The sequence below is a fragment of the Schistocerca nitens genome, chromosome 3 (assembly GCF_023898315.1).
Source record: "Schistocerca nitens isolate TAMUIC-IGC-003100 chromosome 3, iqSchNite1.1, whole genome shotgun sequence".
NCBI lineage: Eukaryota > Metazoa > Arthropoda > Insecta > Orthoptera > Acrididae > Schistocerca > Schistocerca nitens.
The window spans coordinates 735498197-735512923 of NC_064616.1; the positions used below are offsets into that span (position 1 = coordinate 735498197).

The 14727-nt window shown below is 37.4% G+C and overlaps 1 protein-coding gene across 3 annotated transcripts in view; it reads right to left on the reverse strand.

Annotated features, from left to right (window-relative positions):
- LOC126248709 (lysine-specific demethylase phf2-like) overlaps positions 1–14727 on the reverse strand; it is a 174158-nt gene that overhangs the window by 136488 nt on the left and 22943 nt on the right. For all 3 annotated transcript variants that reach the window (XM_049950004.1, XM_049950006.1, XM_049950003.1), the window contains exons 3-5: positions 14157–14274; positions 3843–3997; positions 2915–3056 (exon numbers count right to left, since the gene is read on the reverse strand). In XM_049950004.1, coding sequence (XP_049805961.1) covers positions 2915–3056; positions 3843–3997; positions 14157–14274 — 415 coding nt within the window. The remainder of the gene's footprint in view (positions 1–2914; positions 3057–3842; positions 3998–14156; positions 14275–14727) is intronic.

The following is a 14727-nucleotide window of genomic DNA, read 5'->3' on the forward strand; positions in this document are numbered from 1 at the left end:
GGTAGCCAAATTCATTGTGGAAGACATCGTATTAAAACACAGTGCCCCAAGGTTGTTAATTACGGATCGAGGGAAAATCTTGTGACAGAAATAAACCGTCGGTGCAACATTACTCATCACATGATGACTGCCTACCGTGCGCAAACTAACAGGCTTACTGAACACCTTAATAAAACCTTGGCCGACATGCTATCAATGTTTGTCAATGTTGAGCAGAGCAACTGGGATGAGGTGCTACCTTTCATGACATTTGCCTACGACACTGCCAAACAAGACACCACAGGATTTAGGCCATTTTTCCTGGTGCATGGGCGTGAGGTGACTACGACGATGGACATGGTGTTTCTGTTACATCCTGATGACATGGACGACCACTACATCAGCCAGGTGTTAACCTGAGCTGAGGAAGCTTGGCAGTTAGCTCGACTCCGCAAGCTGCATGCTCAACAAAATGATCGCCAAAGGTATGACGCGAGCCACCACCCTGTTGTCTACCAGCCTGGTGACCTCACCTGGATCTTCACTCCTGTTCAGAAGGTTGGAGTCTCAGAGAAGCTCCTCAGGCATTACTTTGGACCTTGTACAGTTGTAAGACAGTTGTCTGATGTAACTTATGAAGTTGAAGATTTCGACGCCTACACAAGACGGTGAAAGATCAGATGGTCCACGTCCTTCGAATGAAGCCCTATAAGCATCCTGCAACCCGGGGTAAATTTGAAGCTCCAGTGATAGGCAGCAAGCGGAAAGGTGATGAAGAGTGTAGTGGCAAAAGAAGTCCTACAAATATCACCGCCAGGGCGAGAATTAGTCATCGGGAGTCGAAGTATGCAGGACCTGTAACTCATTCCCGCACTAGGAGGATGTTACACCGAGACACTTATTTTGAGGTGAGAACGATGTCTTAGAAGAAGCCGAGTAACACCATGGTGTAGTGGTTATGATACGAAACTGTTGCATGGATGGTCGTGAGTTCAAAACTCACCTAGACTGTACAATTTTAGTTTCTATATTCGGTTTGAGTACATTCTAGAAGTGTCCACAAATGTCAAGAATCCTTGTACTAGAATGTTCTATAGCTGTATATATACTGTATGTGTTCTGGCCAGAGGCACTTCGTTCCGCGCTCTTGTATGTGCAAGTGCTGAATAAACCTTCGTTAAGTGAAGTTAGTGTTTATCATTCACCTAATTACACTTTCTGCTATGTGACAATGTAATTCAGATTCCACCTGGAACTTATAGTGTGATTCGGCGTCTTGGCAAAGAAATTTTTTGATGGTGTAATGTGTTTTTCCACAATACAATTTCCAATAGCTGTCTGTCATTTCACATTTATCAGTGGAACACTGTTATTAAACTTTACTCATTTGTGCATTGTCAGGTTGTATTAGCATGTTTTATGTATTTGGTTAGGTACACCTGTTACAGCACATTATGTGGAACAAGGCAGTGACCATTTCTTACTCTATCCCAATTCTGTTTAAATAAAACTAGCAATTACTGTAAAGTGCCTGAATGCACTGATTTTTCTTTTGTCGGTATGCCTGGTATATTGAATAACTTAGTGTTCACCATCCAACAGACACTTCCTATTTTTTGTGACAACTACATGGAATAAATAATGAACTATTTCATTTTTAGTAAAATAGACATTATTAAAAAATCACCGTAACAACAGTGCTATGAGAATTTTTATACAATATTCATTGTCAACAAATTAATGTCCCAATTGATGGAAGTTACCTGTAATACATCATCATACACTGCCTTCATTTTCTTACCTCACTTGTATAATAATTACATCTGCAACAGTTTAGCTGGCAATATGCACTGCAAGTTATTCAAACAATTAACAATTGGAGGCTTTTGGTACAGTTTAAGTGCTTAGAAAGAGAGAGAGAGAGAGTGTGAGTGTGAGTGTGTGTGTGTGCGCGCGCGCACGTGCGCACTTTCAACTCAGCACTATGTGACTATCTGCTAATTTGCCGATTTGCACCTAGACAGGAAATGCTGCGCAAACTGCTGCTATAAGCAGTTCTTTTCTCGTGACAATTTTCAGGGTAGGTTTTGACCTGTCAGACTGGACCATTCCTTCGTAAGTCAAAATTCATATAACCATCTAAAATCCTAATAATTAGTGTATTATTGTCATCTAAACAATAGTATACATTTAATTTTAATCACGTGTATTATTTTTCACGATCCAATTTTCACCGATGTTAGTGTATCATAACCACAGAACATAAATCTGAGACAATGTGACACCCAGCGATTATATGGAAGTTTTATTTTATCAGCAGCTGTAAGTTATGACTACAGTAGGAGGAGAACCAATTCAGAATCTTTAGCTCTGTAAGAGAAACAAATTCAGAATCTTTGGTTCTGTAAGATAAATGTATTGAAAAGGCCCACAGAAGAAAACAAAATGCAATGTCATGGTGTGCAGTATTTTTTAAAATTATTTGTTTATTTATCACTGTGTTCCATTTCTGTACCTTTGTGTCACTCTTGACACAGAGTTCTTAGTGTGTTATTGCCTCTTTTTCTACCTTTGGTAGACTTATAGATATTAAGCTCTTTCTTTCTTCCCCTTGCAGATTTCAAGGAAGCTGAAAATAATGTTATTTGGGATTTACTTTTAGTTTAAAATAATTCTCATTTATTGTTCAATCTCAGTTGCACATTTTGAATTATTGCCATGTTTTGAACAAACTGGATCATATTCAGATCTAAGTAGTTGTGTCAGCAACCCATCTTGTCTAGTCAAAACCTCATTTCAGATTACTGAATCTCTCGAGACAAATATGTCAGCTACAGTATTTTTAGTCTGCTGTAGCTTAAATCCTTGTGGCTACAAATCAGGAATATAATTCTGAAGTTGAGAAAATAAAATATTAACTCTGCGGTATACTTACCGTGTATCGGATATTTCCAAACTGATTAAATTGAAAGGATTTTTGCTAAATGGAGAACAAAAGTAGTCAATAAATGTTTTGAAAGGCATTGTGAGGGTCGTCTGTCTGATAACATCAATCACATCAACTTTTCGCTCTGAGTCTGCAACAAAATATAAGTTTACATGATATTTTGTTCACAGAACATGACAGAGAGTAAAACGGTGCAAATTTCAGGAAATAAAAATAAACTTAAAACATTTGAGCACCAAAAGAAACAAATATGCTCCAAGAAACAAGATGCTGGATAAATATATTTCAGCTAATAATACGAAAAAATGATATTTTGTGGGAAGCAGGAAGTATTTTTTCCTCATAAAAAAATAAAATGCTAAGTTAATTTACGGAAAACGAAGGGGGGAAAAACACACACACACACACACACACACACACACACACACACACACACACACAAATGGAAAATGAAGTACTCCCATTTATCACGTGTAATTTTAACTTGACTTTGAACCAAATGGACTCCCAAACCATTTATGCTTGATTAAATCCAATAACTTTTCTCAGTCTAAACATATTGCCATGAATAGCCTACAGAAATATTATTTACATTGATTGCTTTCATGGCAAGTCACATGATGGGCCATAAAATAATAGACTTCAAACACATTTATGATTATTGATGAGTTCCACTAAGAATTGACAAAATATGACAGCAACATGAAATGTATGCCTTGTCATCACGTGAACCAGCAAGAAGTGCTTCTTACCAAATACTTTAACAATATTTTCTTCACTCCAAGTCAAGCCATTTCATTACAAAATTTTGCACAAAATGATGTGGCTTGTAAATTTTGACAGTCTAGTCACAAGTGTAACAGTAAAATTTTCAGTGTCACTTCAACATAGGGCAGTAAATTAATTTCATTATTACCTATGTAACTAGCAACTTCCCATATTGATTTCTCTGGTATCTTCATTCCAAGTCCTTTCTTGTCTTTTATAATTATAGGTCTGTCAAATCCATGCTCCTTTAGATAAGGCACTGAGAGCTCTTCTCCTTTCATTGTGACAATTATACCCTCACAGCTGAAATAAAAGAACAGTTTCTGCACGATTAAAAAATCAAATAAAATGTTGAAATTGTATTATAAATGGAGAGTGAAACGATTACCCACGTGTGCAGTTTGTCATGCATTAGAAAAAGGAAGTGAATAACCAGCACTACTGCAAGCAGAATACAATAATTACTTCTAGTCGTACACCACTGTGTGTAAATACATAGAAAAAGTAGCAATGACACCAAAAAATTATCTTGAGCTACATCATAACATTACTTATGTCGAGGAAGGATGGTGGGAGGAGCCACAATGCCGGAAGCTGTCCACTCTATTGAAATTAGAAGCATTCTTGGAAATTTGTTTCTCGGACCTTTCTTCTATAAATGTTGGTTTCTTTGGCCAGCACACATACATTATTAAAATCTATGTCTGAGCCACTGTTCTCACGATGCTGATTTTACACTTTGTTTTCGCTGCATGTGCTGTTCATGTTCCTGAACGCATTCTTTAACAGTTCTCCCCATTTCGCCTATATACACTTTGATACAGCCACATGTCACTTAATAGATGTCTGCATCATGGAGGCAATCAAGTGGATCCGTTTTTTGTCAGAAAAAGTTTTTCATTTTGTTTTGATTAAAGGAAGATGTATGTATATCATTTCCCTTTAAAATTCTGCTCATGCGGTCAGTGACCACAGAAACAAATGGTAACCTAACAGATGCGAGAAGGCAGTTCCTCCTCATTCTTATTAGCATGATTAATATTCCACCTAAAATCCCTGTCAACTGAATAACTATCATAGCCATTTGCCTTCATTGTCCTCTTTAAAAAATCCAACTCCAATTTCAGGTGGTCATCATCGCTAATAGAGAAGGCAAGTGAAGACAGTGTTGAGCACTGCTTGCGTCTGCGCTGGGTGAGAAGTGGCATCTAAATACCTGTTTGTGTGGGTCGGTTTTCTATATACACTGTGACCTAGTGTGTTATCGTATCTTCGTATATCAACACGTCTAGGAACGTGAGACCAACCTCACTCTCAACCTACAAGGTAAATTAAAGTTTGGGGTGAATTCCATTTAAGAAATTGTGGAACACATGAAGTTCTTCTTCGCTGTGTGGCCATATAACAAATGTATCATCCACATAGCAGAGCCAACAAGAAGGCTTCAAAGGAGTGCTACTTAATGTCTGTTGCTCAAAATGTTCCATAAATATGGCAGCTGCAACTGGCGATATGGGTAAGCCCATAGCAAAGTTATCAGTCTGTTCATAGAATTCACCATTTTAATTAAAATAGCTTGAACAAAGACATAACTCAATTAAGTCACAAACATGTGGAGCAACTTTCTCCCTTATGATCGTCACTGTATCAGATACAGGGACATTAGTAAATAACGATGTCACATTGAAGTTAGCAAGAATGTCACCTCCACATATCTTCACTGTGTATATAATTTCTAATAGATGTTTTGAATCTTTGATAAAAGTATTTCTTTTAACAACTAGAAGTCTCAGTTGACCAGATAAATGATGTGCTAGAAAATAGGTTGGCGAGTTAATCCCACTGACGATAGGCTTCAGAGGAACCAATTCTTTATGTGTCTTGGGTAGTCCATACATCCTGGGTGAGACTTGTGTTCTAGGTGTCAGATTCTTTGTAACAGAGCTGTTATTATTTTAGAAGGAAATATGACACGGCCTAACAACCCAGAAGATTTTTACTCTCTCACATTGTTCATCCACATCTTCCCTATGTTTTCCTTCTCACTTTCTTATGCCTAAATTTTATTACCCATCACTAGCATGCTTGTGCTGGACTTTTTTGGTGCCCTGTGGCATAATCTGTGGCCGCTTCAACTGTAGTGCACTTTATCCATACATCCATCTAATTGCCTGACTTCAGTTTAAAATTATTTATCACATTACCTCATTTTACCCTCTCATTTATCCACCCCTCTGCTGCTTCTGCAAAATATTGTTATTGTGCAACCCAAATTACTTACATCCAGTCTTATAAAATGTAAACCTTGCTCTCCAAAAACTGGAAGTTCGTTCCAGAGACCACCTCTAAAAGTTCCCTCATTTGCCCAACACCTTATTCTCACCTAACAATACCTACCCTAATTCCTGTGAATCTACACATTAACCCTCACTGTATTTGGACCCTGCTTTGGAGACCTTTCCCATCTTCCATATCCCCAAAATATCCTCCCACCACACCACAAAACCCTGAACTTAAAAAAACCCGAAACACTGTTGTCAACCCATCTACCTTAACATATTCAGTCATACTGGACTCATCAATGACTTACTCTCTTTCTCCCACGCCCTACAGTTTAAATGCTTTTTGCAAAAATGCCTCATACATACTACATTTAATGCAATTGTGAACGGATTTCTATCAATCTTTAGCAGCTGATTTTTCAAGAAAACAAAGCATGGCATCAATAAGGCACCAAAGAAGCCACGAATTGCAAAAGGAAAGAACGGCTAGTAAATTATATGAAAATATTAGCAAACTCAGAAGACTGAACTCATATTACATAAAAAACTGTGCTGCTTTAAGGAAAGTGATTAAAAATAAATAAAAAAGCTATTAGTAATGTCTGCAAAAATTCAGACGACAAAACCTATATGAGCAGCAATCAAAAAAGAAACAGTCAGTAATAGAAAGCAAGGAATTTTTATAAAAGAGAACAGCCAAATGATAAAGTGATCATGGTCAGGTAGCTAGTATATTTAATAACAACTCCATGGAATAGTTCAGAAGGTTAGCAATGGCAGTTCTAATGAATAAAGCAACAGACTAACTGCAAGAAGTATTACCACATGTGTGCATACATATATAGGCATGCATGCATACATACATACATACAAAGAAATCTACATTGTAATCATTGTCTGCAAAGCAAAATCTCCCACAGGGGTGATAATATTTCAAGCACAAAACGTATTTCATCCACGATGGATGCAGCTGAGCTCCAGGACTGTTCCTTTATAGGGTTTAGAATAATAACCATTACCAGTCACAACAGGTGATATTATTTAACACATTATCAGTTTTGGGCTTGTACCCATCTTCAGACAGTTTACATTCAAGTACATGTTTCCATACTTTGCGTTGGAGATCACTGCTTAAATCAAAAACAAATAATGTGATGAGGACTAAACAGACACACATTAAACATCTGGAATTGGCTACACAATATGTGTTGTAAAATATTACAGCACTTACATATAGGTGATATTCCCACATCGTTTTCACATTGCCTCTATTATATTTTTACAAAAATATTTCATTTTTTTACAAATTAACTGTATATTAGTCGTCATGCTAATTACTGGTGCTTCCATATTATGGTCATAATGAAGTGACACTCCAGTTGTTAGGAAATTCAGAAGCACATGCGCTCAACACCCAGTGTGTTTACATTGGAAAACAAAGGTTATGGTGAAAGAGCTTATGTCAAAGAAGTACAGAGATGTTACACATAAGATACATAACAGATATTAAAAATTAGGAATATGAAATTGTTACATGATTGTGGAACCACACTGTCATTTATTATATATAGAATGGTTGCTGGCAAATTATATAAGGTTAACTAGACAGTTGTCTCTTTTTTAAAAAAGCGTGGTAGTTTTGAGGAGGATACAATTAAAGGCCAATTCACACTGGTTGTCACATCACATCACATCCCCTCAATACGTCCTGCAACGCATTTCAAATGGCGGCACCCACAACGGCCGCCCTGTCTTGTCACGTCAACATCGAGATCTCTCAGAAAGTAAGTTTTGACGGTTGACGTAATCCATCAATCGTTGAACATGTGACACCCAAGCGCATTTCCTCCCGATACACAGCCACATGCACATCCCCATACTTCGTTTCATCATGGTTTTTGTGGTTGATATCAGTTGTTTGTTATAAATTGTTTTGTTTCATTATTTCTTTCTTTGAAATTTATAATAAATGACAAAAGATTAATCAAAGCAGTAGGTACCAGTTTGTATTGTATGACATGGAAATGGAAATGAAGTCCCATGCTTTTTGACAGAGTGTAGGGAACGATGCGAGAGACCCACACCGCTATGCTAGGCAAGGTCCTAATGGAGGGGGTTTGCCGTTGCCTTCCTCCAACCGCAATGGGGATGAATGATGAGGATGAAGACCACCCAACAACACCCAGTCATCTTGGGGCAGATGAAAATCCCTGACCCTGGGACCCTGTGCTCAGGAAGTGAGAACGCTACCGCAAGACCATGAGCTGTGGACTGTATGACATGAGCGTACTAAATTACTTGCCCTCTACTACATTTACAAAGTGGATTTTATACATACTGGTACTGTATTTAATATTTTACAATGAAATGGAATGTAACATGGCTGCAACTGTGGATAAAGTCAGATTGGTCAGTAGGTGGAGTGTGAAACAATTTTGCAAGCACCAGTGGTCAATATTTATGTGGTTTCACTAGCTAACCCCAGTATAAATAAGGCTCTCGCACTATTAAAAGGTAAATACAAAATTGGAAGAAAACCTATAAATCTTGAAAGGAAAGGTATTGAGAGAGATATGACCATTGCACAAATATTTTCACTGGACTAACAACTAAGCTTAACCTTAAACAAACCAATTTTTCCATGAGATGTGACAGCAGCTCTTAACACAGTGTTCCGTTTAGTAATTCTGGGTGCAATTTGACATAAGAAATGAAAAAAAGTTGGTGCTTCAATTTTCTAAAATATAAAGTACAGATTTCTCTTCCTCAATCGCCTTCTATAGTGTGTGAAATTTCCCTTTTTGTACCACGTAATGGCACTTTTTTGACCCACACTCTTTTTTGTGTCACTGGGCACTTCTGTCTATCATCTCTAATATATAAGCTATCCCTGCAAGTTGCAAACCATTTGAGTCCAACAACTGTCATTTTCATACAAATGTGCACTCCAGCATCCATGTATGTAATCTACTGCATTGTGTACGTGCACTTACATGTAAATCGAAGACCACAATTCCCACAGCAGAGGGGGAGGGAGACAGCAGGGGGGGGGGGGGGCGAGAGAGAGAGAGAGAGAGAGAGAGAGAGAGAGAGAGAGAGCTGAAGACAGCCTTGCTAGTTGAGATCACTTGACTTCAACTGATTTGATGTGATGGTGTGGTGACAGCATGAGTTGGCCTTTACAGTTTATGATTTTTTTTTAAATATTTCATTGAAGCTGTGTAGAAATGACTTTTTTTGCAAGGTCTATTGTTCACTGAGAATTAGATGTCGTGATTTGGGGATATGGATGTAAATCCGAGCTCTCCAAAATTATTCATTTTCTTTCCTTTACTGACAGTGTGTAGCAGCTGCAGGTTATCTTTAATGACTAAGGCTGAGTGTTCATGTACTTTCAGATATGTTGCAAAAGTCAATTTATCACAATTATTTAGCCAGAAGGCATCCCTGTGTTCCTGGTATCTCATATTTAAAATCCTTACCATCTGGCCTCTGTAGAATTGTGGCCAATTGTCAAAGTTTGTAAATACCTGATTTGCTGGGACACACACTATTTGTCTTGTTGCAGTGAATGATGTGCTGCTGTAGCTTATTTTTAGTGATGGAGGATATTTAAATACTACTGTTACAAAAAAGGTTAGCTACTGGGTATGAAATTTTTCCTATAAACAGGATGCGAACAAATGTATGTGTGTGTTCTTGTGAATCTGATTTATGTAGTGTGCAAAGTTTCTTTTTGACTTTTTCGTAGACTTTATCAATTATATCTGGGTTATATCCCTTCCTGTGTGCAGTTAATATGATAATGTCAATTTTTTTTTTCCAATCAAGATGAATAAATGGGACTTTAGCATTCTTCTGATCTACGCTTAATCATATGCACATTTTGTGTTGGTATTTGGTGACAGTTGTTTATAGCAACATCACTGATGATGGGTTTTTGGTAAATGTGAAATGCATGTTTATTGCATGCATTAGAGGTTGTAAGATCAAGAAAACTGATTCCTTTATCTACTTGATGTTTTACAGTGAAGTTAATGTTGTTGAGTATGCGCGCGCGCATACCAGATATCCCGGTTAAAATTGCACTTTTTCCCATGTGAAAATATGCTTCTCCTAAGGTGAAAAATACACTTTTTCCATGACAAGAGAGAGAGAGAGAGAGAGAGAGAGAGAGAGAGAGAGAGAGAGAGAGAGAGAGAGAGAGAGAGGAGGTGTTCGGGGGGGGGGGGGGGGGCTGGTTTCACATAGAGTATGAAAAAGAAATAAAGATTAGGTTAATACAAAAGCCAATAGATTAAAATGGTCGGCGCATTGTCACAAGTTTCACTGAGAAAGTGGCTTACATTTGATCCATGGCACATGCAATTAACTGACTCATTGGGAATTGTACCTGTGATCTCATCATCCAAAACTAGCAACTTAACTACTAGGCCAAGGAAGTCTCCTCGTATCATCACAGCCTGTGTCTGTTTATTTGCCTTTCTAAAAGTTATATTGATTACATGAAGTCCACAAATTTCCACTTGTAATGAAATGACATAAATTTCTGTCTTCAAGACATGGTGAAGTCTACATCAATGCAGCTCTGCCACTTTGAAGTTATTAGAGCGTATGATGTATGACTGAAACATCCATAGTAGCTTACTCACCATTTTAATGAAACAGCAATTTTATGAAAGAATGTCTAAACGACAAGAACTTCAAATTGGATAGCACCAGTCTCAGCATCACTACCTAAGTACAACAGCAACCAAAGTGTGACCCTGTCTTCCAAATATGTGTAAAAGGGCCAAAAACTTATAGTGTCAGTGTGTATATGCGAACAAGCAAAAACTCCCCAGATATCCCGGTTAAAATTGCACTTTTTCCCATGTGAAAATATGCTTCTCCTAAGGTGAAAAATACACTTTTTCCATGACAAGTGAATAGCAACATCACTTAAGTATTGTTAACACACAAATAGGAAAAGTTAATGGTTTAAATTAATGTACATAGTGTAGCTACTGGAAAAATTAAGCTTTCACATATAATATTGGTCTTTCTTGTGTGTTACACTGTAAGATCCATCACACAAATGTGCCAGTAAAATCTTAAATAACGCCATTAATGCCTGGTCTTTTCGGCTCGAAATTCTTCTAAGTGGCCAGTCCTGAATTTGTTAAGTCTTAAATGAGAGTCAAACACTCTGATTTAAGAAATTCATTGCACATTCACACATGTAACATAATTCATCTTGTGTAAAAGGAAATTTACTTTGAAACTAACGCTTTTCAAAGTACCATTCACAATATTTTCCTGCAACCTGTTAGAAATAGCTTAGTTTCAGCAGTTGCCTGGGAGTGCCAAAGAACAGACGTTACTGCAAGTGGGCAGCTACAATGACTAGGAGACCCGCATGTTCATACATATATAGTATTAACAGATATTACACAATGTCATAAAAGAAATAGGATACTCCAAGATCATTGGACTTTCGTAAACCGTGCTAAAATGCATTATTCAGCTTAAAGTGCACATTCATATGTCCAAATTCACAAAGAAGTAGGTCACAATCTGATATTAAGCTTTTCAGTGCGGTTTTCAGGATGCAAATTTTCTCGGAGTACCAGTATTGCTTTATTATGGTGTAATGCCGTGCATGCCAGAAGATTAAAATGTGCACTTGAAATTCAGTGAACAGTTTAAACTAGCCAATAGGTTAAACTAGTCAACAGTGCAGAACAAAACACTGTTTCTAATAAATTGATGGCCTCTGGAGAAAACCCAAGGTGATTGACTGCCAAAAGTGTGGAAATAAAATCGGAAAACAAACTAGTAACATACGTGGGCCTTCCGTAATTATGTAACTGTAATTTAATTTACTTAATAGCTCCCAAGCACAGAAATCCATTTGTTTTCATTTGATGCAAGAAGTGTAAACGAAGAGGAAACAGCAAAATAACTAAACAAAACATGGCTTACGTGAAGACTAACTCCCACTACAACCCAGACTACTATGTGCATGCGCGAATCTGGCAACTTGGGTGCACCAGAAAAATTTTTTCCAGGTAGCATCTGAGTGTTTATTGTTATTGTTAGCCACTCTTCAACGAACCGGAAGCGGGAGAAGGTACTGCCATATGCAACTCAACTACGCATGCGCGTGAGCCTGCAAGCATCTGCTCACATGAACTTAATGTAAACAGTTGTGACGCCACACTCATCGGCAGCAGTTTATTGTAATTAAGTATTCCATAATCTTCATCCTAAAGTCTTTGACACATTTTGCTGTTTATCAGCTCTTACCAGTCAAAACTATAAAACTGTACCGGAAATATTCCCAGAATTCAAAAAAATCCCAAGGTTTTTCCCAGATTTCTTGGTTGCCTCAGAGCGTAGACACCCTGAGTGTGCTCTTTGAGTAAATATGGAAAAATTGATATGGGATGCCAGCCTATAGTGGAGATTGGGCTTGCGTACAAGGTTACAGGAAATTTTAAGGCAGATGTTTGTTGCTCAAGTTTCTGTCACTATTTCAAATCATTCACAGCAAGGCGTCCGATTTCCAGGTGTCTCAGATTCAATAGGTACTCCTCCCTCACCATTTTTCAAATGCTATTTTCAATTTTGTCTTCGTAATGTTTATGTGGAGCAAGCTAAAAGAAACAGCTCATTGTTTCAGGCTACATCCAGTGTGAATGGATTTTTTCCTTCCTCAATGAAATCATAACTTTATACTCCCAATCAAGAGTGCAGCCTCAAATTAAGTGAATTAGCCTTGAACTAAATTAGCACCAGACAACTTTATTTGCATACGAGCTATAACATTTTGTTTGTAATTTGAATCAGAATTACATCGTCCATAAACACATAAATACTGGGCATCAGGTGAAACATCTGATGAGTACTCTTGAGTTTAGGTTGACTACACCAACATATTATAAACACAAAATTTCTTTGAATTTGGTATAAAACAATATCATAGTATCAAATATCCATGATAAGCAGTCACATTTTACTGTACAAGTTACATACACTATTTTTGTTATCAAATACTTCAACATCAAATTCACTTTTCTCACATATTCTATATTAGTGTGTGGTTCTGCATTGCAACGAGTATTCTACTGACATGCAAAGTTTCCCATTAGCAGGAACACCATAAAGGTGAACATTGAACCACAACAATAAGAAAGGTATACCTGATAACCTTCAAATTCTTTACTGCTCAGAACTAATGCGGTAAGTGTGATGACAGAATGAAGTTTTTATATATAGAGAGACACACAGGATGTTTAATTTATCTGAAGACATTGAAATATCTCTAAAACTACACAATCCAGACAATTTATAGTTAAAATGTGTAAACCCCCATTTTTTTTATATTGTATGTTCAGATTCTACAGAAAAAAGTTTGAAGTTTTGTCTGAAACATTTTTCTGTTTTGCAACATATGGTACAGTATATAGAAAAATCAAAATGGGTAGAAAATCTTATGTTTCACAATGCTATGCAATGACACTTTAACCCCCCCCCCCCCCCCCCCCCCAATATACACACTGCAAGGGTATGACAGGCATCATTTCATAATTTTTAACTGGAAACCCTATTGTCAATGTTGTATTTTTCTGACAAAATGAAAAGGGGATTGCTCAATGCACCACTTGGGCCACGTAGCAAACTCTGACTAGCATAACAGTCAGCGCCGTCCCATTAAAAGGTATAATTGCCTGTTCTACACACACACACCAAGGAGGTGCGGGGTTAATTCAAAGGTACTGGATAGCATTTTGAAACATATGATTTTCTATACAGCATCATCTGTCACATGAGGGGGTGGGGGGGGGGGGGGGGGAGCAGTTGTTTCAGACAAAACTTGCATATTTTTTTCCTCCATAACATCCAAATAAAAAATTGGGGTGCCCATTCAAGATTTCAAAGTTGCTCCCCACTTCCCACACACAGGGTGCTATGGGAGGGTGAGTTGGATGCCCCCTCCGAGACGAACAAATTTTAATCATTACATGTCTGGATCCACTGTGCTGTTTTCAAAGCCTTCAGATAAATTGAACACCCTTCATACAATTAATATCAGTAAATTATTGTAAAAAATCATAACAGTACCACTGGGAATTATATTTGCACACATAATGAAGCACAATACCATACTGTTTCATGAAGAACTGCAGCCAACCCACCTGGGAAAATGTCTCAGTTTTAATTCCTCAATGAAAACAGTTGTCCCACTCTGTACTGGTCTCGAATCGGCATTCTGTTCAGTTGGATCATGTCGATGCCAGTTTGTCTGCTCTTTAACTATAATCACAGAATTAAATTTTTATCACTATTCCACAATTCAATTTATAGAGCACTTGACAATATGCAGTCAAAATGTGTTATCCACAAGATTGCTCCATTTATTTATATTACAGCAGGACACTAGTTTTGTAGGGCAAAAGAAACCGTAATAAAAAATACATGGAGCAATAGTTTAACAAACTAATTTGTAGAACTTTCTTAACCACCTTTCTTTTGTGTGGAATACATTTTTATAGGTATCTTGAGACATGTCTAACAATGAGGCTGTTAAATGACATTTCGGAATAATTTAGTCAATAAGATGTGCATCATAGTTGACACTGATGTTAATTTTATGTATGGCTTAGTGGTTGAGTGAGTAAGTATCAGACTACAAGTCCAAAGTTTTGGTGTTTGACATCTGATCAGTCCTTGTGCCACACTGGACTTCAGTCATTCAGATTCAGACAC